The 23,287-nt window shown below is 37.9% G+C and overlaps 1 protein-coding gene across 2 annotated transcripts in view; it reads left to right on the forward strand.

Annotated features, from left to right (window-relative positions):
- Positions 1 to 18,458, forward strand: part of SELENOI (selenoprotein I) — a 39,934-nt gene extending 21,476 nt beyond the window's left edge. The window contains exons 5-10 of one of the 2 annotated variants that reach the window (XM_069582832.2): positions 3,259 to 3,521; positions 4,422 to 4,530; positions 10,737 to 10,785; positions 12,775 to 12,955; positions 14,157 to 14,339; positions 16,364 to 18,458. In XM_069582832.2, the coding sequence (XP_069438933.1) occupies positions 3,259 to 3,521; positions 4,422 to 4,530; positions 10,737 to 10,785; positions 12,775 to 12,955; positions 14,157 to 14,339; positions 16,364 to 16,462 (884 nt within the window). In that variant the 3' untranslated portion in view covers positions 16,463 to 18,458. The remainder of the gene's footprint in view (positions 1 to 3,258; positions 3,522 to 4,421; positions 4,531 to 10,736; positions 10,786 to 12,774; positions 12,956 to 14,156; positions 14,340 to 16,363) is intronic. The other variant, XM_069582833.2, reaches the window with a different exon arrangement.
- The last annotated feature ends 4,829 nt before the right edge of the window (positions 18,459 to 23,287 follow it).

Consider the following 23,287-nt stretch of genomic DNA (forward strand, 5'->3'; position numbering starts at 1 on the left):
TTCCTGGTTGGGGAACTAAGATTCTACAAGCTGTGTGGTGTACCCCTTCCCCCAGTGTGTGTGTGTATATAAGTTCGTTGAGGGTAAGTGCTTTATTTAGTTCATTGGGTACCCAGTGTTAAGAACAGTACCTGCTACATGGGAGGCACTCAGTATATGGTTTTTAAATGAATGTGAAGTAGCAGACCCTGACTTAAAGTTGCTTAGGTCTCTTCAGATAAAGATGACTTGTATTCGTAACACCAGGATAATTTGGTACAGGGATTAAATCTTGGTGTGGTGAGTGGCCGGAGCTGTTAAGAGTGGGGAAGGAAGAGAATGAAATCAAGAATTAGACAAAAGCCTAGTTTTTTTCTTTTTAAAACGCTATACAGAGGCTTTGTGCATTCGTTATTAAAGATAAGCTGGTTTTTGAATTTTGCTCTAGGAAATTCTCAGGCTGTCCAGTGGGTAGGACTCCACGCTTTATCTTCATTTATTCCACCAGTGTGGCTGTTCTTATGTTTTGCTGCAGAAATATTAATGTGTTGGGTCACAGGGCACTGCTCCAGATTTTGCTCATGGGTTTTTCATAATACATGGGATGTGAGCTGAATTGCCTTTCTTATGAAAACACATTATGAGACATATCTAGACCCCAGATGTATAGAGCCAGAATGGGTTCAATGAGAAGACAGAAAACCTAATCATTACATAGTTCCATACTTGTGGTAACTGCACAGAAATGGCACTGAGAATAGGAAACTAAGGCAGCAAATAATGAGAAAAGACTTTTAGGAAATATTTTAGCTACTCAGGGGCAAAAAAGCACCCAATCCTATATAACACAGAGATCAGTGTGCAGGCAGGAGTTTGACATTCATCCTTTCATTTAGGCCTTCAACAGTATTTTTAAAGGCCCTCTATGCCACAATCTGAGCTAGTCACTGGGGATAATACTGTGGTGAGCTAGATAAACACAGTAATGATAAGGAATTTTAAATTCCTTGACTCTGAATCTTTGCAACTAGTCTAATTCTTTACTTCTTTTAATTTTGAGTATTTATTTATTTATTTGGCTGCAGCATGTCAATTTGGGTCTTAGCTGCGGCATGCAGGACCTTTGATCTTTGTTGAGGCCTGCAGAACCTTAGTTGCGGCATGTGGGATCTAGTTCCTGGGAATGAATTGGGCTGCCTGTGTTGGGAGTGTGGAGTTTTAGCCACTGGACCACTGGGAAAGTCCCCACAATTAGTCTAATTCTGATGCATTTAATTAACAAAGCTGTTTCTTTGGAGGAAGAATTTTTGTAATTCAGTCTCTTGCCTTCCTTTTGGCTGGGTTGTATGTTCTCTCTCCCTCTTCCCCTCTTCCTTTATCCCTTACTCTTCCTTTGCTGTTCCTTCCCCCACACCCCTAGGCTTCTCTGTTTCTGCCTCTAAATGAAGGTGTTCCAACATGCTTTCTCTTTCTCCTTTGTTATTCTCTGGTAATCCTGATCGTTAACACTATTGAGTTGACTCACATGTTAGTATCTAGCCTTTATTTATCTTCTAAGTTGCTAGTAAATTACCCTTAGGTTGAGTTGCTTGACATTACTGTGTAGATATCCTATCAGCACTTCAATTTCAGCATATAAAATTGTACTCAGCATCTTTTCTATCAGTCTTGCTCCTTCTTCAGACGTTCTTCTTTCTGGTAACACTACCGCTTTCTTAGTTACCCAGATCTTCTTGTCCTTCTGTCTCACCTCTCTTTTACTGCATTGTCATTTTTATTTTCTTAATATCTTCCTCGCCTCCAGGTTTTCATTCCCACCACGTTCCGCTTCAACCCATCCTGTCCTTCACACTGATGTCAGGTCTGTTGTCTTCCTGAAACACGGCATGGCTTTCACTCTTACTCTACTCAGATAATTTTAGTAGCTCCTCAGACTTCCTGATCCTTTTAAATGGGCTCCAGTCTCCCTTCTAGCCTCTTGATACTGCACTCTTCATGTGTAGTTTTTGGTTGAATTAAACTACTTGGCATTCTCTGCACACACATGTGCTTTTCCATCGTAGTGTTTTTGCTGATAACACTCCCTCCTCTTGAAATGTCACACTCCTTTATCTCTTATCTACTGAAATGCAACTCATTCTTTATGTCCCCACTCAGATTTCATCTTGTCTGGAAAGCCAGTTTAGTTTATCTTAGCCTGAAGAGAACTTGTCACTTTTCTGTACTCTTCTGTGGTTTGTGAGTCATCATATCAGCATATCTGTCATGTTTTGTCTCCCTTCTCAACTGTAAACTCTTTGAGGGTACAAACCTATTCTAAGATTTTTATAATCTTCACAGCATCAAGAATAGTTGTTGTTTAGTCATTAAGTCATGTCCGACTTTTTTGCAACTCCATGAACTGTATCTCACCAGGCTTCTCTGTCCATGGAATTTTCCCAGGTAAGAATACTGGAGTGGGTAGCTGTTTCCTACTCCAGGGGATCTTCCTGACCCAGGGACCAAATCTGTGTCTTCTGCGTTGGCAGGTGGATTCTTTACCACTGAGCCACCATATTTTGAGAATACTACATCGTGGAAGTTCCCTGGCGGCCCAGGGTTTAGGACTCCTCACTTTCACTACCGAGGGCTGGTGTTCGATTCCTGGTTGGGGAACTAAAACCCCACAAGTTGTGCAGTGCAGTGCCACCCCCCCCCCCCCAGTTTCAGTAAATTTAATTCTTATAATTACTCAACACCATGTGCAAAGCGTTTTCTGAAAACACTTAAAATTAGGGAAGTGGTCCATCTGTAAAGAAGTGACTGTAACAGGATGAAACAGGTGTTATGACTGAAGTACTTGAGTGTTTTGGGAATCCTAGAGCAAGGAGTATAAATTATAATAAACAACTATTGAGTATTCTCTGGAGGGTTAAGAATTTGTGGCTAGTGTAACAACTCAGTTACTAGGCAGATTTGGAGGAATTCGGAGTTCAGTGCTCAAGAGTTCAGAGTAGAATGCTTCTTCAGATGGAAAAGAGACACCATTCAGTGTGACTTAACTTTTTGATTTTTGGATTAAACTTTGAGAGATTACAGATTTTATTTCTGAAATCTTTGCATTATAGGAATTAAAGGTTGGATTTTTATAGTACTGTCTGATATTTAAACTTTAGTTAATTAACATTTCTATGATACACTGATATGTTTTGTTGCATTTCTCTCCATTGTATTAAAGACGACTTTCTCCATTCTGGTGCAGACGTTGACCTTTCCCCGTGTAATGTGTTTCGGTTGCAGACGGTGTGGACGGAAAGCAAGCCCGCAGAACCAATTCCAGCACCCCACTGGGGGAGCTTTTTGACCATGGCCTGGATAGTTGGTCGTGTGTTTACTTTGTTGTCACCGTGTATTCCATTTTTGGACGAGGATCATCTGGTGTCAGTGTTTTTGTTCTTTATCTCCTGCTATGGGTAGTTTTGTTTTCTTTCATCCTGTCTCACTGGGAAAAGTATAACACAGGAATTCTTTTCCTGCCATGGGGATATGACATTAGCCAGGTGGTAAGTATGTGTTCTTCTTAAATTTTCAGCATTGCCATACATTTTTGGGAGAGCTTGTCATTCCTTCTTTATTGACCTTATGCTTTTTTGGTTAGAGCTGATGGGTGCTTTAAATTTTTTTCCCTTTTTATTTTATATATATTTTTTACTTATTTATGGAAAATTTCAAATATGTACATATATGTATATGAAACCCTTGTGTACCTGTTACTTAGCTTCAGCAGTTAACACATGACCAGTCAAGTTTCATATATATTCTTCCTTACCTTACCACCTCCCAATTATTTTAAAGGAAAATCTTGACATGTGATAAATAGGCTACTGTATATCTCTAAGTAGTAAGATTTATTTTTAAAAAATATAAACAGTGCCATTATTACACTAAAAAATGAACAGTTTCTTAACAAACCTTCATTTAAACTGTTGATTTTATGAAGAAGGTTATGCTTATATAATTGTTGGCTTTTTGTCTTCATGGCCAGCTTTTCAGTGAGTAAAGTGTTTTCTCTTACTACCAAGGCTTGCTATTAACTCTCCCTGCCTTAGAATCCCAGCTTTTTGTGTGGCCATTTTGCCCGTCTGCATCTGAGGCTCCAGTAAAGAATCAGAAGTTGGAGTGTGTTTGAAGAGGGTGATTGGGTGGGCGGATTGGATCATCCTGTGGCTAAACCAGTTTATGAGGTGCCTTAGGAGGCTAGCCGCTTGCATCGTCTAGAAGTTAGTCATTAAAGAAAAAACCGACTTTAAAGGCAAGAAGACTTGACACAATATCAAATTTAAGCATATATTTTGCTGTTACTAAAACTGTTTCCTAAACTTATGCTGCATAAAGCGTTGTTGATTGCCTCATCTTTCCAGCTGTTAATGCTCTGTATGCTTTTGTCTGCATTTTCCTTCCAGACTATTTCTTTTGTCTACATAGTGACTGCGGTTGTGGGAGTTGAGGCCTGGTATGAACCTTTCCTGTTTAATTTCTTATATAGAGACCTATTCACTGCAATGATCATTGGTAAGAAGCTCCATGTTGAAGCCTGTTTTAACATCACTTTGTTATCAAAGCCAGTGTTTGGTTGTAATAAGCAACAATACCCTTTCCCCTCCAGCAAGCAGAACAACCCTACAACCTATAGGGTTTCAACCAAACCATTAAGGAAAATAAGGTCTCTTTGTTTTGCTTTTGTTCAGCACCAAGCCTTGTAAAATAACTGTTCAAATTAATTTAGATCATATTGGAGGATTTGCATTTAGGTGGACATTCAGTATTGATATCCGCTGCATATCTCGATATCAAAGATTATTAGTTTAAGGAAGTAGAATGACAAAGCACAGTGTTTATAATACATCCACTCCAAAAATTTAGCTTCTTTTCCTCTCAAATCCTCTTTCTTAAGCCTCTGAATGCTCAGTAAAGGTTTTGATCATGGTAATACTTCCTTTTTTGATTTTAGACAGAGTGGATATCTACAAGATGATTGAGTCAGGGAGAAAATTAGGAATCTGGGTTGTTATTTGGGGCACCAGGAGTGGCACTGAGAACTTTGTAGGGTTAAAACAACAAAAACACTTACTGGCTGTTCCTCTGTTCTCTTATCTTAAAAATAATCCTCCCCCCTCTCTCAGTGAACCTTGGTTGCAGAGTGGGGATTGAAGGCTTAGGTTAGAAACAGCTGAGAAGAAGATGCATTAGGCACTGGCTTTTAGAAAAGGCGTAGTTTAGGGATTTTCTGTCGCTCTGGACTGCAGATATTTTAGGAACCCTGCTGTAATCTACCAAATGTTCATTTTTGGGTGGCTGTATAACTGTGATTTCTTTACCTTGAAAAGGCTAGCTGTTTTTCATCTGCTGCCATGAGTGAATCTTTTGATTTATGCAGCTTGTCCTATGGCAGGTTTGCTGCATTTTACATTTAAATATTAATTTAGAGATAAAATGGTATCTTTGATATGTAAGTTTTGGAATGTTAAGTAGATACTTTAATAGGCTACAATTCTCTTTGTATATACATTTTTGGCAACAGTACTTATTAGGTAAGTAGAAGGCACCAGAAGGCACATAGAAGGCACATAGTATCACCAGAAGGCACATAGAAGGCACATAGTATCTAATTGTCTCTTTTTTGATGGTATCAATAGTGACCAGAGGGTTGAGGTTTTGTACTTTTCTGTTGGGAAGTTCTGCCTCAGCTCTTCAGCTAATGGTACTAACAGATACTGATGATCATTGCTTAGGAATCCATTCTTTCAGTGGATAGGTGGGGGGATAAAGTTTGTTTTTTGATAAACTACCTCATAAAATTCATACTAATAAATACAAATCAAATTTGATAATACAGATTTCTTACTCAACTTTGTTGATTTTATATTTGTTTTTCTTTTAAACTCTGACAGAAGTCTTTGCTTTCAGTGACACAAAGAATTCATTTGCTTTATTCCATAAAACAATAACAGTCTCAGAATGTAGTACCCAAATCAGCAATGATACCATTACCGAAAATCACTGAAGGTTTTTCTTTTTTTGCAGTTCCATTTGTCCTCATGGTTTATTCCACTGGAGATGCCCAGTTGGGTTATTATAGTCTAAAGTTCCTATTCTGTGAATATGTACGTTTAAGTTCATTTCATTTTACTTTTGATTTTTAGGGATTACTTTTTCCTTTCACATAATTACAAAGTCAGATCTGTATATAAAGCAGATCTATATAAAAGGTATATTCAAAGAAGTCTAGTCTCTGTCATGTTCTTAGTTTTTAATTTTTTACTTAATCTTTCATTGTTTTTTTCGTTACTATAAGTAAGTGTGCGTGTGTGGTTTTATCACCCTCTCTCGTGGATAAGTGGTAGCCTGCTATACATATTTTACTACCTGTGCTCTTGTTTTCCCTCCACATAATAGTGTATCTTTAGAGATCACTGCATAGTGATGGGGAGAAGGCAATGGCACCCCACTCCAGTACTCTCACCTGGAAAATCCCATGGGCGGAGGAGCCTGGTAGGCTACAGTCCATAGGGTTGCAGAGAGTCGGACACGACTGAGTGACTTCATTTTCACTTTTCACTTTCATGCATTGGAGAAGGAAATGGCAACCCACTCTAGTATTCTTGCCTGGAGAATCCCAGGGACCAAGGAGCCTGGTGGGCTGCCGTCTATGGGGTCGCACAGAGTCGGACATGACTGACGCGACTTAGCAGCAGCAGCAGCAGCATAGTGATGGATAGCCATCTTCCTCAGTTGTTCTTACAAATGCCTGGTACTTTGTTGTGTGATTGTGTGATTGTTTATTCAAACAGCCTCCTACTGATGGACATTTGGGTTATTTCCAGTTTTTTGCTGAGATACAAATTGCTGAAGTAAATCATCTTGTCCATGTAAATGTCTTTTTCATATTTTTGCCAGGGTACTTTGGAAGGGATCTCTAGAAGGAGACTTGTTAGTAAAGGGCAGAGGTGTGCAGTTTCACTAAACGCTCTGTTCCCTTCCATATGGCTTGTCTGATACTGAATTCCCACCAGCCATAAATGAAAGTACCTGTTTATTTAGCTTTCCCAGTGCAGTATGTTGTCACACTTTAGGATTTTTGCCAGTTTGGGATAAGAAATGATATATCTGTATAGTTTTAATTTGCATTTCTCTTATTACGGATGAACTTTCCTAGTGTTTGAGAGCCATTTATAGCTTTTTCTAGTCAGTTTTTGCTACAGAATTGTTAATGACTTTTTATTTTTAGAAGCACCTGATTAGGTATAGTAATCTTTTGTTTTGATATAAATGACATTTTCCCTCTTATTTGTTATTATGTCTTTTTTACTTACAGCATTTTTTGTCTTGGTGTTTTTTATTGAAATTTTTGTTTAATAAATAAGCCTAGAAATGAGGAACCATTGATAAGGAACCAGAATATTTGTTGTGATCATGCTGTCCTTGGTGTTCATCTCATCTTACTCAGTCCTTCTTTATGAATTCTAACTTTTTGATAGCCAATGCTTCCTATATTATGAAGTCTAGACCTTCCTATGGTAATAAGAAAAGCAGGTCTGCATATGTGTGGGTTCTATCATTCTCATATATAGAGTTTACTAGATGAGTATTTAACAATTAAATACTCTTTACAGAAAGTACATCAAGTACTACTTAGAGTTGTTGTTCAGTTGCCCAGTTGGGTTTCTTTGGTTGGCTCTTCTCATCAGATAACCAAAATACTGGAGCTTCAGCTTCAGCATCGGTCCTTCCAACAAGTATTCAGGGTTGATTTCCCTTAAGATTGACTTATTTAATTTCCTTACTCTCTAAGGGACTTTCAGGAGGCTTCTCCAGCACCACAGTTCGAAGCCATCAGTTCTTTGGCATTCTGCCTTCTTTACAGTCCAGCTCTCACAACTGTACATGACCACTGGGAAGAGTATAGCCTTGACCATGTGGACCTTTGTCGGCAGAGTAATGTCTCTGCTTTTCAACACATGGTCTGGGTTTGTCATAGCTTTCCTGCCGGGAAGCAGTCGTCTTCTGATTTCATGGCTGCAGTCACCATCAGCCGTGATTTTAGAGCCCAAGAAGAGGAAATCTGTCACTATTTCTACCTTTTCCCCTTCTATTTGCCATGCAGTAATGGGGCTGGATGCCATGATCTTAGCTTTTTTTTAATATTTAGTTTTAAGCCAGCTCTTTCACTCTTCTCCTTCACCCTCATCAAGAGGCTCTTTAGTTCCTCTTTGCTTTCTGCCATTAGAGTGGTATCATCTGCATATGTGAGGTTGTTGATGTTTCTCCCATCTGTCTTGATTCCAGCTTGATTCCATTTGATTCCAGCAAATGTTGGCAATATGATTTCTGGTTCCTCTTCCTTTTCTAAAGCCAGTTTGGACATCTCAAAGTTCTTGGTTCACATAATGCTATTTACTATTTAGAGAAGAAATAGTAAATACAGTGTTTTTCTTTGGCGACCTATACAGAGCTCAGGCATTCTACATGCTTACTGTGCTTAAGATTTATCTTAGTTAAGTGCTTGAAAGCTACAAGTGATTCTGGGTTAATACATTTAGCCTTGCTCCCTAGCAGTGCTCCCCAGCTTAACATGAAACAACCTACTGAAAGTTTGAGGACATTGAAGACATCTTGTCTTCTCCTTCCATTCCCTCTAAGATTTTCTAATCTGGGAACATTGTTCCAGTTGGGCTTGGAAGTAGCAGAGTAATTCCTCTTTTGAGGTAAGATTTCTGATTGGTGAATTATAGTTTTTTTCATGTGTTTTTAGCAAGTTGTGTTAGGAATTATTTGAAGGAATGTTCTTCTCTCCTTACTCCTTAATGTCATAGCTGCATTGACAACACACCTCCCCACCCACAAGCGAAGTTTAGTCACCGGGAGTCCAGAATGGGCTAATAGGTTGAGTGACAAGGAAATATCCAAATGAAATGTGCAAAAGTTGCCACATGTTTTGGTTTGGAGTTTGAAACAGAGAAAGATTAGGACTTTACATCACTACAGATCACAGAATCAGAGAATTTAAGATTCAGGGGTCCCTAGAAAATCATTTAGCCCCATCCTCATGGTGCAGTTGTTTTCTCTGAAGCTCAGAGAGATTGTCTGATTTGCCCAAAAGTATTAAGATTTTTGGGGTCAACTGCAGGGAGCTTATGGTTGAAGCTGTAAGAGAAGATTCTCTGAGGGAGAGTAGATGCACCTTCAGTCGATCAGTTAGGAATATGCAGGAGGTAGATTACCATTAAAGGACATCACTGAATGCTTGGGTGGCTGACAGGAACACTGGGCAAATGGGATCACCAAGACCAAGGGAGGAACGAGTTGCAGTTAGTGGTAGTCAGCAGAGTCACCTTACTTAGAAGGCAGGAGTAAAGAAAGGATACTGAGAGCCTCTCGGACTGTAAGGAGATCAAACCCGTCAATCCCAAAGGAGATCAGTCCTGAATATTCACTGGAGACTGATGCTAAAGCTGAAGACGCTCCAACACTTTGGCCACCTGGTGCGAAGAACTGACTCATTGGAAAAGTCCCTGATGGTGGGAAAGATTGAGGGCGGGAGGAGAAGGGGGGCAACAGAGGATGAGATGGTTGGATGGCATCACTGACTCAATGGACATGAGTTTGGGCAAGCTCCAGGAATTGGTGATGGACAGGGAAACCTGGCGTGCTGCAGTCCATGGGGTCTCTAAGAGTTGGACATGACTGAGCGACTGAACTGAACTGAGTAGGGAGCTTGATAAATTTCAAGAGTGCAGTTTCTGCAAAAGGGAGGCAGAATTACACTGAGTGCTGAGGAGTTGCGGAGAAGACAATGGCACCCCACTCCAGTACTCTTGCCTGGAAAATCCCATGGACGGAGGAGCCTGGTAGGCTGCAGTCCATGGGGTTGCTAAGAGTTGGGCACGACTGAGCGACTTCACTTTCACTTTTCACTTTCATGCATTGGAGAAGGAAATGGCAACCCACTCCAGTGTTCTTGCCTGGAAAATCCCAGGGACGGGGGAGCCTGGTGGGCTGCCGTCTATGGGGTTGCACAGAGTCGGACACAACTGAAGCGACTTAGCAACAGCAGCAGCAGCAGCTGAGGAGTTGAAGACAAGTTTGTTGGGTTGTAGGAGATAGCAGAGTAAGATAGTAGATAGTGAGAACAGCAGGAACAATGGTAACGTTTCTTTAGAAAGCTGTCTTTCTTTTTAGCTTTGAGGAGGAAGAGTTAGTGTATAGAGTAGGGGGAGAAATTGAGAACACTAGGGAGGTAAAAAGAAGTGTAAAGGAAGCAGCAGGATCTGTTAATATTAATGGTTCCCTCTTCCAATAAAAAATATACATGGTGCAATTTACTATAAATCAGGTACTATTCCAGGAGTCTTTGCATGTAATAACTCATTTAATTCTCAAAACCCTATGGAATTGTTACTACTATTATATATATTTTATAAAAGAGGAAACTGAGGCACTGAAAAATTAATTTGCCTGAAGTCCCATAGCCAGTTGGTGGCACAGCTGAGATTCAACCTACTTTGGCTCCGTGAGTCTCTGCTGTGAATCACCAAACTGTACTGCCACTCTTCCAGTTGTAAATATTGTTCAAAAATGTATTTAATTTCATTATAGAAGTAAATCTGAACTTGAAAATTGTTGCATCTAAAAATATTACATATTTTGTATGTATTCAGTTATTATAAAAATCTCTCTTGAATATTAATTCATAATAATTTAAATGTTCTTTCCTTCAGGTTGTGCACTGTGTGTGACTCTTCCAATGAGTTTGTTAAATTTTTTCAGGTAAGTATTTTATTTTTTAATTGGACAAGAAACATGAAAATGTTTAGAAATTGTTATTTAGGTGAACTTTAGGATCTTTCTTTTGAAATCTGGGCATTTTGAAAAGGTTTTGAAGCTGTATTTTGAATCTAGAATGAGATTAGGATCATCTGCCTGTAGTGGCTTGTGTAGTCAATTCAACCCTAGCTCAGAACTAGTTTTTTGGTAACAGTTTTGGGCTCATAGTCTAATTTGTCATTTTTCTGTGTGAATGAATTGGGAGAGAGTATGTTCCTATTGGTATATTCATAGGTTTACATTCTTTTTATGAACTGATTATAAGTTTTAATGAATTGATTATAGGTAAGTATAGTTAGCATGATCATAAAATGAAATTTCTGAACTTGTATAGGTGAAGACCAAACTCTGGAGCTATGTATGCTGACTCTTCTTAAAGAGCACCATATCAGACTTCCTGAAGAGTGGGGTGTGCCTGAGGACTTGAGGAGGGGTTGGGAGGGGACTTGCCCTGGTGGAGTTCCATCTCTCTGATTTATGCACATTTCCACCTGGGCTCAGCACACTCAGTTTCCTTCTGTGACCTGAATGTATTTTGTTCTTTTGTTCCTCAGTACTTTTGCTCCCACTCTTTCCTCCACTCCCTGTTTCCTCTGCTTGGAACATTTTCTTGTACTTTCCACTTCATTTTTCAGTGCTCAGATTCGTCTTGCACAATCCTGTCTCTCTGAATCTTCCCTCTTTATGACCACTGGCCGTCATTCATAGAAGTCATAAGATGTAATGCTCAAAAAGCCTTAGAGATAATTTGAGATAATTCTTCTAAAGTTGAGGTTCTGATTGGGCAGTGTCTTGCCCAAGGTTATGTAATTAGTGGCAGAACTGGGGTGAGGATTGAGGGCTCAGTTCAGATGAGCAGACATGTATGAGTGTGCTACCACCTGTGTGCCCAGAGCCACTAAGATATGCAGGGGCCCATCTCAGTTCAGAGCCTTTCACTGTTAAGGTGTGTGTCACAGCAACCCTGTGAGGTACTCTTCTGGTATGGTTTTGTGTTCATTTTAGTTTTTCCTATTAGAATGAATCTCATAGGATCCAGCCCAGATAATAAAACTTTTCTAGGTGGATAAATGAAACTAGGGAATCAGAAGACTTCCATTCTAGTCCTGGCCCTGCCACTTGGTACCAAATTATCTAAATTTAAATTCTCACATCCTCACTTAATCTGTCTCTAAAATGGGACTGAGTGCAAGTCGCTCAGTCATGTCTGACTCTTTGCAACCCCATGGACTATACAGTCCACAGAATTCTCCAGACCAGAATACTGGAGTGGATAGTCTTTCTCTTCTCCAGGGAATCTTCCTAACCCAGGGATCATTCCCAGGTCTCCTGCATTGCAGGCAGATTCTTTACCAGCTGAGCCACAAGGGAAGCCCAAGAATAGCCTATCACTTCTCCGGTGGATCTGCCCCACCCAGGAATCGAACTGGGATCTCCTGCATTGCCGGTGGGTTCTCTCCCAACTGAGCTATGAGGGAAGCCCTAAAATGGATTAACCTGCCTCTAAAATGGGACTAACCTGGTGGCTCAGATGGTAAAGACTCTGCCCACAATGCAGGAGACCCTGGTTCAGTCCCTGGGTTGGGAAGATCCTCTGGAGAAGGAAATGGCAACCCACTCCAGTATTCTTATTTGGAGAATTCCATGGACAGAGGAGCCTGAAAGGGTATATAGTCCATGGGGTTGCAAGAGTCAGAAATGACTGAGCAACTAACTTCTTACATCCTCACTTAACTAACTAATTTCTTATATCCTCACTTAACCTGCCTCTAAAATGGGATTAATAATGTTGGTTCTACCTATCCCGTGAGGTTACTGTGAATAAATATAAGAGAGTAAGTGTGTAAGTACTTTGAAAACTATAAAGATACAAGTATAGTGTTGAGATTTATATGTAATAATGTTCTTGTATTACTTGATTTTTTTTTCCAGAAGCTATAAAAATAACACGTTGAAACACAATTCAGTCTATGAAGCTGTGGTTCCCTTCTTTTCTCCATGTTTGCTATTCATTTTGTCTACAGCATGGATCCTCCTATCACCTTCAGATATTTTAGAGTTACACCCTAGAGTGTTCTACTTAATGGTTGGAACAGCCTTTGCCAACAGCACAGTAAGATTTTTCTTTTAAAAATCGTAACACATATAAGAAATATTAAACAATTTGATAGTTTGAGAAATCTTATATAGTATTAGAATAAGCAGATTTTAAAGATCTTATAGTCAGAAATTTGAAAGGATAATTAATAACTGCAAAGACAGAACATGCAGAAAGTTACTTTATTTTATTTTTGTTTAAAACCAATAGGATTTGGAAACCACGGTAGTATTTTGAAACCATGGCATCATTTAAATTTTTTGATTTGGTTGCCTGCTGAAGAATTCATGGAATAATTCTTTTCAGACTCCAAATATTATTAATAGTGTGGTTGAAATGGCAGCAGATCTAATGATTAATTTAGGGAGCTTGGAAGGGGTTTTGACAGAGAGAAAAACACACGTATACCCCACATATTTTTTAATCAACTGGGTTTTAAATTAAGAAAATAGAATAAAAACTTTGTAATAAATAATGCTTATGTTAAAAAAAAAAATCCCTTTCTCTGCTATAGCCCAGCAAGAGTGCAGATAGGGAGGAATGATCAGGAGGGGTGAGAAAAGACCCTGCTAGTCCTGACTGCCAGGAAGCCTGTCCTCTAGCTCAGGCTAGGTCCTTAGTAAGTTTTTATTTTTTAACTTAGCCCCCAAGTTTATGTTTCTATGTATATACCATGTGTTTACTATCTCAGGTCATACTGATTTCATCTAAAGATCTAAAAACATTAACATATTGTACAAAAAGTATCTCTGAAGGAATAAAACTATATTTGAGTAAGGTGTTGAAGTAAAGAGAGCCAAAGAGGTTTTGAGGTGTTTTCTATGATAGTATAACTGAATTGGAGGTAGCATCTCCTCATCACCTTGAAGAAATTGAGTTGTGTGGTGCTGGGGAGGCTGTTCTGAAAAAATTATTTTCATATGTATCATAGAATCTTAAAATTGGGAGCAATTAATTTTATCCAAACTGTTACCAAGTAGGAGAATGCCTTCTATAGCATCCTTACTGAATTATCTTCCAGTCTGAGGGTCTGCAGGTTTGGAGGCTGGGGTAGCAGTCCAGTCAAACTCCTGAGCATTTGAGAATTATGGAACTTGATAATAATGTAGTATTTTAATACATATCTTGGCTCAACTATTTGAATGCTTTTTAAATGTTGGAGTGACTAAAGCTTTAATTAAATTATTATTCTCTCTTTCTTTTAAATAACTTCCAGTGTCAGCTGATTGTTTGTCAAATGAGCAGTACCCGGTGCCCAACTCTGAATTGGTTGCTGCTTCCTCTTTTTGCGATTGTCATGGTGGTGAATGTAGGAGTAACCCCTTACGTGGAGAGCATTCTCTTGTTTGCGTTGACGGCTGCTTTCACTTTGGCCCACATCCACTATGGGGTACGAGTGGTGAGTAAACTAGGGCAGAATTGGGTCATTTGATTCTGAAACAGTGGAATGCAGGTGAGAGAAAATTTCAGAAGAAGCTTGCTTATTAGAGTAACTGGAAGAATTTGGGGATATTCTCTAAACTTTGGATAATATCCAAGTGTATGATTCCAGATATTGTTGTAGTATTTTAAACTACAAATAATTTAAAAGCTGGGTAATTATTGTGAGGGATTAGTTCTTATTTTTAAATGAGAAAAAATGTAAATCACTTCCTCAGTAATAGAATTATAAGTTCTTTTGCACTTTATTTATTTTTTGGCGCTTTTAATTATATTGGACAAAGTAATCCCATTTGTTGATTATCTCTTTCTAAACTTGCTTCTTTAGCTTCAGGTGCATTTTCATGAGGGGAAATATAGAAGAAAGTAGATTTAAGAAGTCTTCTGCAAACCGTAATATTCTCTTCTAAAATAAGAAACTGCTTTCAGGACAAATGGACCAAGATCCATATAATAAAATGAAAGTCAGAACTATGCAGTTTATTTCCTCTTTCCTTACACTTTAGCATTCTTTTGTAATTATTTTATATATCTTAGCATGGTCTTGTATTTATGATTTTTAATTGCTGTACAGTATCCCGTCAAGGAAATTACTTAATGTCAGTTTACCTAACCGTGACCCAGTTATTTTAATCATTTAGATTCTTTGCAGATTTTCACTATTATAAATAAAGTTGGAGTGAACAATCTGTAATAACGTTTTTTCCTTCATTTGCTTTGTTTTTTGAGGATAATTTCATAGCAGTCAGGTCATGTGGAGGGTATTCATATTTTTATGGCTTTAAAAATACTTCTATTTGATATGTTTGTTTTGAAAAGAACCTTGCTGTGAATCAGTTTGAGAAACAAAATGCCTTTACTTCTATATATGTTTTAAATGGGACACCTGTCATGTTTGATAATAATTTTTTATACTTGTGCATGTTTCTTCCCTTAGTGTTTCTCCCCAAAGTAGCCTATATTTGTTGAAACAAAGTAGATGAAAAAAAACCATGATAAGTCTATGAATTGTGACCCAAAGACATAGTCATTTAGGTTTTTGTTTGTGCAGGTTTAGTGTTACATGCTTTATATCAGCATTTTTAGGCTTTTATTCTGTTACTCATCAGTCCTGTGCATGAAGTAGAATACAGTTGCCAGTGTCTTTCATAATTGTTTTATCTATGATCCTTCAGAAGTATATCTTTAGAAAACACACACTCCATATACATACGCCAAACCAAACCAAAACATGTTTATCTTTAAATTACAAAGGCAGTACATTTTTGTTGTTAAAAATCTGGAAACTAAATATAAGCACAAGCTAACTGAAAAAAATTCCAGGAACATCTTTTTTTTTATATACTGTCTTTCTACTCTCTTAACACTTCTACAGCTTTTGACCAGAAGGTAAAACTTGCTGAACCGCACAAAAACATTGATTACTTCTATTGAAATGAAAATATTAAGAATGAGAATGAAACTAAGAAGTATTAAGTAAACAATACTTGCTAGCTGGCACATTACCTTGCTCTTGCCTACCCTCTAGTAGGGATACCCTAACTAACATGGATTAAACCATCAAAAATTTACACATCTAGCTTTATACTGTTACATGAAGTTAGGAATGATTACCTAGAAGCATTGTAAGAAGCTGAACATGTACTCTAATCATATATGTAAATATTTGATCTGCTAGATAGTATAAATCAACTAACCCTGTAATTTTTCTGTAGATTTGAATGTAAGGCTCTGTGTTCTGGGAGGCTCTGGAAAGACTAGATTTTGAAGCTGGGCAAACCCAGGTGTAAGTTGTACTTTCCCAGGATAGTTCTAGTACTCACTTAGCCAGCTAGTTCTACTGCTGTCCTAGTCCAGGGAGAAGTCTCCATTTCTAATGATTTTTGCCATGCCAGTAAATTGTTTCCAGAGGGTGAATTCTGTATGCATTTTAAAGAAATTATGTATGTATTTGTCATTGCCTCATGTTCTGGTTTTCCATAGGTAAAGCAGCTGAGCAACCATTTTCACATTTACCCCTTCTCATTGAGAAAACCAAACTCGGATTGACTAGGAGTGGAAGAAAAGAATATTGGCCTGTAATCTACAGAAAGAAGTACTGTAAATAAGATGCTTGTAAATATTCATCCATCACCGTTGAACTAAACTGATCTGCTTAACAGACATGGGAACTCAGTGTGTGTGTCGTACTTGGACAGCAGGAATGATACATATCTGAACTTGTGGAATATTGGACCTATTAACTCCCAGCTTACTTTTTTATAAAACCATGTGTTGTTTTGGTTAAACGTAATAGTCCAGCAAAATGTTCCTTGTAGTTTAGGAGTCCGTAATGTTTTGGTTTATACAGAGTTAAAGATGCTTGGATTTTATTTTTCAAACCCTCATATTTGTTTAGAAACACTGATAACATTCAGAGGACCCAATATGTTTTCATATTTGGTACTTAGTAGTAAGTCTTTAGCTGTGGAAGCTATCAGTACCCCATATCTAATATAGGGAAAAAATAAGAGCAAGTCACTTTCAGCAAGAATGCCAAATGATTAAGAGAACAATATACAGTTGCCAAATACTGGTTTCACTTTCCCATGGAAATGCCTTTTGTCCTCATGTGCGAAGAGAGCTTATGTGTGTATGTGTGTGTGTGTATATATATATATATGTGTGTAAATATATATATATATATTTAAATTCTCTAGTATTCCAGCTCTCTTTGTTATGTAACAGATCTTGATAAGTGGTTTAATTTTCTTTTAAAGAAAAATATTTTATTGAGACTTAATATTGAGAATGGATTGTAATTATGGCTCACTCATTGGCATGGTTCAGTGTTTAAACATGGCCTTTTTCCCCCTCGGCTACAAGTTGCTGAGATTTGGTGCCTATGAACTATGATCATATGAATGCATGTGATAGTCCCATTCTTAGAATAATTACTTGGGAGGAACATAGATTAACTTCCTTATAAGAAAAAAAGTTTCTTAGGAATTAGGAATCTCATGAACCTCACTATGAAATTACTACTGTGAACGTTGCTGCGAAACTAGATTTCTGATTTAATTTGTCCTTCCTCTCTCCCTTTATCTCTTTCTGTGGAGGAAATAGTGCTGTTTTTTTGATTTCATACAAGATAAACACATAGAGAGAACTTCTCTCTTCCCCAACTTGTTCACTTCCCCATCTGAAGAAAAATTTTTATATCTATGCCTTACTAAGTATTTACACCCTTTAATATGACTTGGAATAATTTTTGAGGTTTACTGACAAACATAAAAATCTCTTTTGACTTCCATATGATTGTTTTATGATCACAGCTTTTCATGAATGTGGATATTCTATTTCTTTCTGATTTTGTCTCCTTAATTTAATTAGGTGGTGGTGAAATTTACCGGCTGATTTTCTTTTATTTTACACTGAATGAAGTTTGTGCTTGAATGAAGAGTGTATCTTAAACCCTTTTTTTTGGACGGATTGCACTTGGATAAAATAGGCACCACTGTGTTGATAATGTAATTAAAAGCATAATCATTATTTATCTATAAATGTGCCCATCATTAAATTTAATTATAGTGTTTTCTTTTGTTGGATTTTAATCTGCCACTTTGTAAAAATAACCATGTAATTATTATTTCAGTTTTTTAAATTTGTGAACTGTAATCATTGTCATCAAGTTATTAGAAATGAAGCATCATGGAGCTAACTGTACTCAATTTTTTAAAAATTGTAAAGATTGAGGTGTATTCTGTGACTTTCTCTGAGACAAAAATGAACACTGAAAATAGTTGGGAAATTAACACAGGAGAATATGGATAGTGATTCCATGTTTACTTAAATTGCCATCATGGAGGTCAGAGAATGAACTAATTAAGTAAAAGTAACTTATTTTTTGTATACCTTGTTCTGTGTCATTTGTAAAATTGAACTGGATAAAGTGTTAATTTGGGCCGGGAACAAAGCTTTGCTTTAAGATTTTAAGCTAATCATTTTATTGTTTTGTTGACTTTGTATACAAAAATGAGATTCATCTGTATTATGTAAGAGCTTAAAAATATTTATAAAATGGCAAATTTGGACCACAGGCTTTCGTCACTTTGTACAGTATAGTAAAAAAAAATACCCTTTATCTGACATAGGGTCATGTCCTGTAATTTTGGGTCTCTTTTACCTCAAAGTGTTTTCCTGCTCTTTTTTTTGCATCAGGTTTATTTGAAAATTGTTTTGTGCCTATACTTGATAACATATTTCCCCGTGGTGGTTAAGAATTATGCTGTAGTCAGTTTCATTGGCATCATGGGATGAAGGAAAGATGGACGTCAGGAAGATAAAAGATGAAAAGTGAATAACTGTTTCAGAATACTGTGGACTTGCGACTCTTTAGTGTTCTGTTGACTCCTTTTTTTGGTTTAGTCTGCCGTCTTGAAGTGTATCATGAAAGCCCCTCTTTGTCATGTATGGTATAGCAACTGAAGCAGGACTTTGTTACGAAGAGCTCTGTGAACTGACATCATCACCAATGATCATAACATTTCCAAAGTATAAAAGGTATTTCAGGCTTATGCATGATATTTTGGGGTGCGTTCACACCCCGGCCTTTCTCCTAGCATAGGCTGAGCTGCTTTTGGGGGAGCAAGTGGCATAATTGGTCATACATGCATGTTTTCTGTCCATTTCAGAACAGAGTGCCTTAGCCAGGCTAGAGGTTTGCTTCGTATTTCTTCTGACCAAAGTTACCTAGACCTGTAGGAAGTTTCTTTTCAGGTTATGGTATGAAAAATGTCCTTTCATGCTTGTCAGAAAATTCCCCAATGTTTGAGGGGGGGCATAGGATAGAAAAATCTAAAAAATATCTGAATATATTCATGCTGCCTTTTATGATCCTTTAATAACATTCATGGTCTTAGTGTAATCTACATACAGTTTATAATTGCCACAGTTTAACATTCCTCCCTTAATGTGTAACAGATGTAATTCATGGGTTTTAGTCTTACGGGTAATAGAGTGAATAACTTCCAAATCGAGAAGTAAAATAGTCTTTGGCATTTTAATAATATCATGGTTAAATTTTAAAAAGATTTGATGCTGATTATGGCCTAGAATGTTACAGTACGGTTACCAACATGTTATCTGTTTTAATATAGAGCTCTTGGGAAAAGGAGTGCATGTCTAGGGTTGCCCCAGTTTTAAATAGTTCCTGAAAGAATACTGATCATGACCTGGAGCCTGGGCATTGGGGGAACATGCAAAGGAGAAAGCAAGCATAGATGGTGTCCACTTGAAGGGGAAGAAGAGATCACTTCAGTGCCCAGTGATGCTACTGCAGTGCACAGTTCAAAATTGTCACAATTTAAATCATCCTTCCTCCATTAATCTCAAGTTCAAATGTGAATTTAAAAGTTTCCTAAGTGTTCAGTTTTCAAAGAATTAATTTATGTTGTAGTCAGTCCAAAAGCATTTGGAACACATCTTGTTTTTCCTGATAGCTCAATTGGTAAAGAATCTGGCTACAATGCAGGAGACCCCGGTTCGATTCCTGGGTTGGGAAGATCCCCTGGAGAAGGGAAAGGCTACCCACTCCAATATTCTGGCCTGAAGAATTCCATGGACATAGTCCATGGGGTTACAAAGTCAGACACAACTGAGCGTTTTTCACTTTCACTTTGCTTTCCAAAGCACGCTTTGATTCTGTAATCTATGGAGAATGAAAAAGTAATCTGAAAGTGTTTGAATCAAAGACTACTTCTCCCCTTAATATTTTAACAGGAAACCTGTTTGTAACTCTCCTCTTCGTTCTTCCCTTGGGTTTCCCTTTAACCAGCCACCACCTGGGACAGAGACTCCACTTGGCTTTGTCGCCCCCTATACCCTGCCACATTCAGATTTCCTTGATGGCCTTAGATCTCTTGCCTAGGCAAGGAGTGGGAATGTGCCAGAGAGAACAAAGTAAATCTGAAGGACTAGATCTTTTGATTTTGGGTCCCTGAATAAGCCAAAAAGAGATACAGAAATCTTTGTGCTGATTCCTGTGTTTAGAGTGGCCTTTATCTTGACTTCAGTTCTGGACTTGCTGGAGCACGCTATAGGAAATTTGTGAAATCAGATTGGGATTTTCTTTGTCCCATGAGGTGTGCTTGTAAGGCCACATGTCCATTCTTGAACACCTTGTGGGTGAATAGCCTTCAGTGAGCTGCCAATACTAAAAACTTCCAGGGAGATTTTTTTTAGTATGCTGCATTTGAAGCACTTTGACATGTACCTTTTAAGTGACAGTTTTAACAGTAAAATGGTGTTAAATTAATCACTATGAAACTTGAAAGTATGATGTCCTGTACATTTTAGGGAAGCTTGAGTAATTTTCAGATTTTCCTTTATTATGTAACCCATGTGATTTGTGTATTTTACTTTTCATGTTTGACAGTGGTACAGATACCTGACATATTGGCAGACAGTTGCTTTAGGATCTATGGTAAATCATGGTTGTCTAGCTTTTACAGAGAAAGTGGCAGTGTGTTTACTTTTTCCTTTGTGTGGAGCCATGGGAATTGGACTTACTGGCTAATTCATTTCCATTGTTTCTGTGGTGCACAATAAACAACCTTTTAAAGCTGCATGCTAGTAATGCTTTCCTTTTTAATAAATATGCTAGAGACAGTAATCTAGCCAATTGTTTTTAAGCAGAGACTTGCTCTTTTTTCAGACATATTTTAAATGAACTAATATTTCGGGTAGCATAGAAGTTTTGGCATTTGCAGCCTTTTTCACAGGTGGCCTGAGTGAGTGGGTTATATTGCATTTGGAGAGAAAGGCCAGATTCCCAGAATTGGAAAATGGCACATGGACTGATTTTAGAATATTTTCCCAAGGGCTTCTCTTAGAGAGAGTCCGTTTAGACACAGTAGTATTGTCTGGTCTTCTACAGGCCATTCACATTGTCTTACTCTTCACAGAATGATTCTTAGAAAACCAGATTCAGTCAGAGTAGTGTTATTTTGAAAGCATATGAATTGGATCATTATCATGGAGTACCTAATGCTGCGTTGTAACCAGAGACACTTTTGGAGACCCACAGAGTGGCTAAATGCTGTGGATGCCTTGTGACTCTTAGGCTTAAAGTCTTCTCTTAAGTAGTTTCTATGGATAACAGAATTGGAATTTATTTTGGTTTTTATTGAAACATACATGGAGTAAGTTCTTGACTAGAGGCATGTTCAGTACTTAATGTTACTAATCAGATTATAGGAGGGGCCTGTCTTAATTTTATGAGGTCCATGAATGCTGCATTATGAATCTGTTTGAATTACTGGTATCATTCTGTATCAGACTTAGTTTAGTAAGTACTAATTAAGACTGCCCACAATATGAACATTTTTGGGTAGGTTATTTTGTTTAAATAACTTATCCCATTAGAGCAGCTATTCAGGAGACAAAGACCCAGCTACAGGTAATCTCTTGCTTTTTCTGGAATGTGCCAAGAAAACAGAATTCAGTATTAAACTACAAATTTCAGAGTTTTTTTTTTCAAGTAGTATTTCCTCTGGGTAAAGTGGAAGGCAGTGAACAGTTGCTGAGGTGTAAACTCCTTTCGACCTGCATCCTCCCTTTCCCCTCCCATCTAACAGAATAGATTAAATTTGTAGCCAATGGTAGGAAAAGAAATCGATACTTTTCTGAGTAAGGTTTCATGTCCTGTGACTAAGAATAGGTGGCGGGAATCATGGCCAAATCAATTATTGATTTGTATAGCCTGGTCCTATTGCAGTTTGCTTTCTGTAGTGTTCTGAAACAGAAGGATGATTTCCATCCCCTCAGGTGCCTAGAAACAATACCACTTGTGTCTGCTACAAGTGGAATATGTGAGAGAAGTTGAAAGGAACACTAAGTTATTTTCCCTTTCAAGTAGTTTAATTGAACATGTTTGTAATTGGTCTACCTAGGACTTGCCGATGTTCATAGCAAATAACATAGCATTTATTTTATCTGGTTATGTGTGGTGTGTGTATGGCTACATATTTAATATGTACACATATATTCTTTGTGCATATATATGTATGATGTATTCGTATGTACGCGCAGTCTACTCTTGATTATCAGCAAGATAATAAGCCCTCACCAGACTGTTTCTTCATGTTGACTTAACCTGCATGTACCCTGTAACTCTGAGAAGCCTGTTCCTTATCTGCATCTCCAGTCTTTCCTACTTGCCTTTCATCTTAGTCCACAAGGAAGGCCTTGACATATGTCACTTTCTGCTTCCCTTTCACCAGGGATTGTGTGAGTCAGAAAACTTGTGAAAAGATGGTTGCTTCCACCAGAGTTGAGGCTTCCAGGGTTTGAATGATGGTGGGGCCTATTCCTGGCCAGAAGGCAGTGCCTGGAGCAGTTGTGCTCTTGGGCTTGATGGGGGAAAACTCTAGCTCTTGTGGGAAATGGGATGTCACAACTTGCTTAAATTCCTTAGCTGGAATGTTGTGAGGTCTTACGTTATTTGATGTGGAAACAGGGTACAGGTGTGCATTTCACCATTCGTTTTGTGTCATCGGTACTCCTGGTCCCCATTCCTCGCCCAGGTAATCAAGATCTGACTGTTTCTTGCCACTGGATTCTGGAAGCTTTGCGCTCTCAACTGAATTTATGTTTTATTTCTGCTGCTGTGAAACCCAAAAGTAATGCAGTAGGTTTTAATTTAAAATTGTTTTAACTCTATTATGGATAAATATTTATTGTAATAAAAGTAAAGAGTAAATGGTTTTTAAATCCTTTTAATTATTTTCACATTGTTGTCTTTGTTTTTCCTTGGTAGGTGCCAAAGGGGAGGGGAGTTCTGGGGAGAAAAACTGTCCAGTCACTTGTCTCAGAGAATCATTGGTTAATTTTGAGCAGAATTTTAAAAGGTTTTGTTTTGTTTGATCA

The sequence above is a fragment of the Ovis canadensis genome, chromosome 3 (genome assembly GCF_042477335.2).
Source record: "Ovis canadensis isolate MfBH-ARS-UI-01 breed Bighorn chromosome 3, ARS-UI_OviCan_v2, whole genome shotgun sequence".
Taxonomy (NCBI): Eukaryota; Metazoa; Chordata; class Mammalia; order Artiodactyla; family Bovidae; genus Ovis; species Ovis canadensis.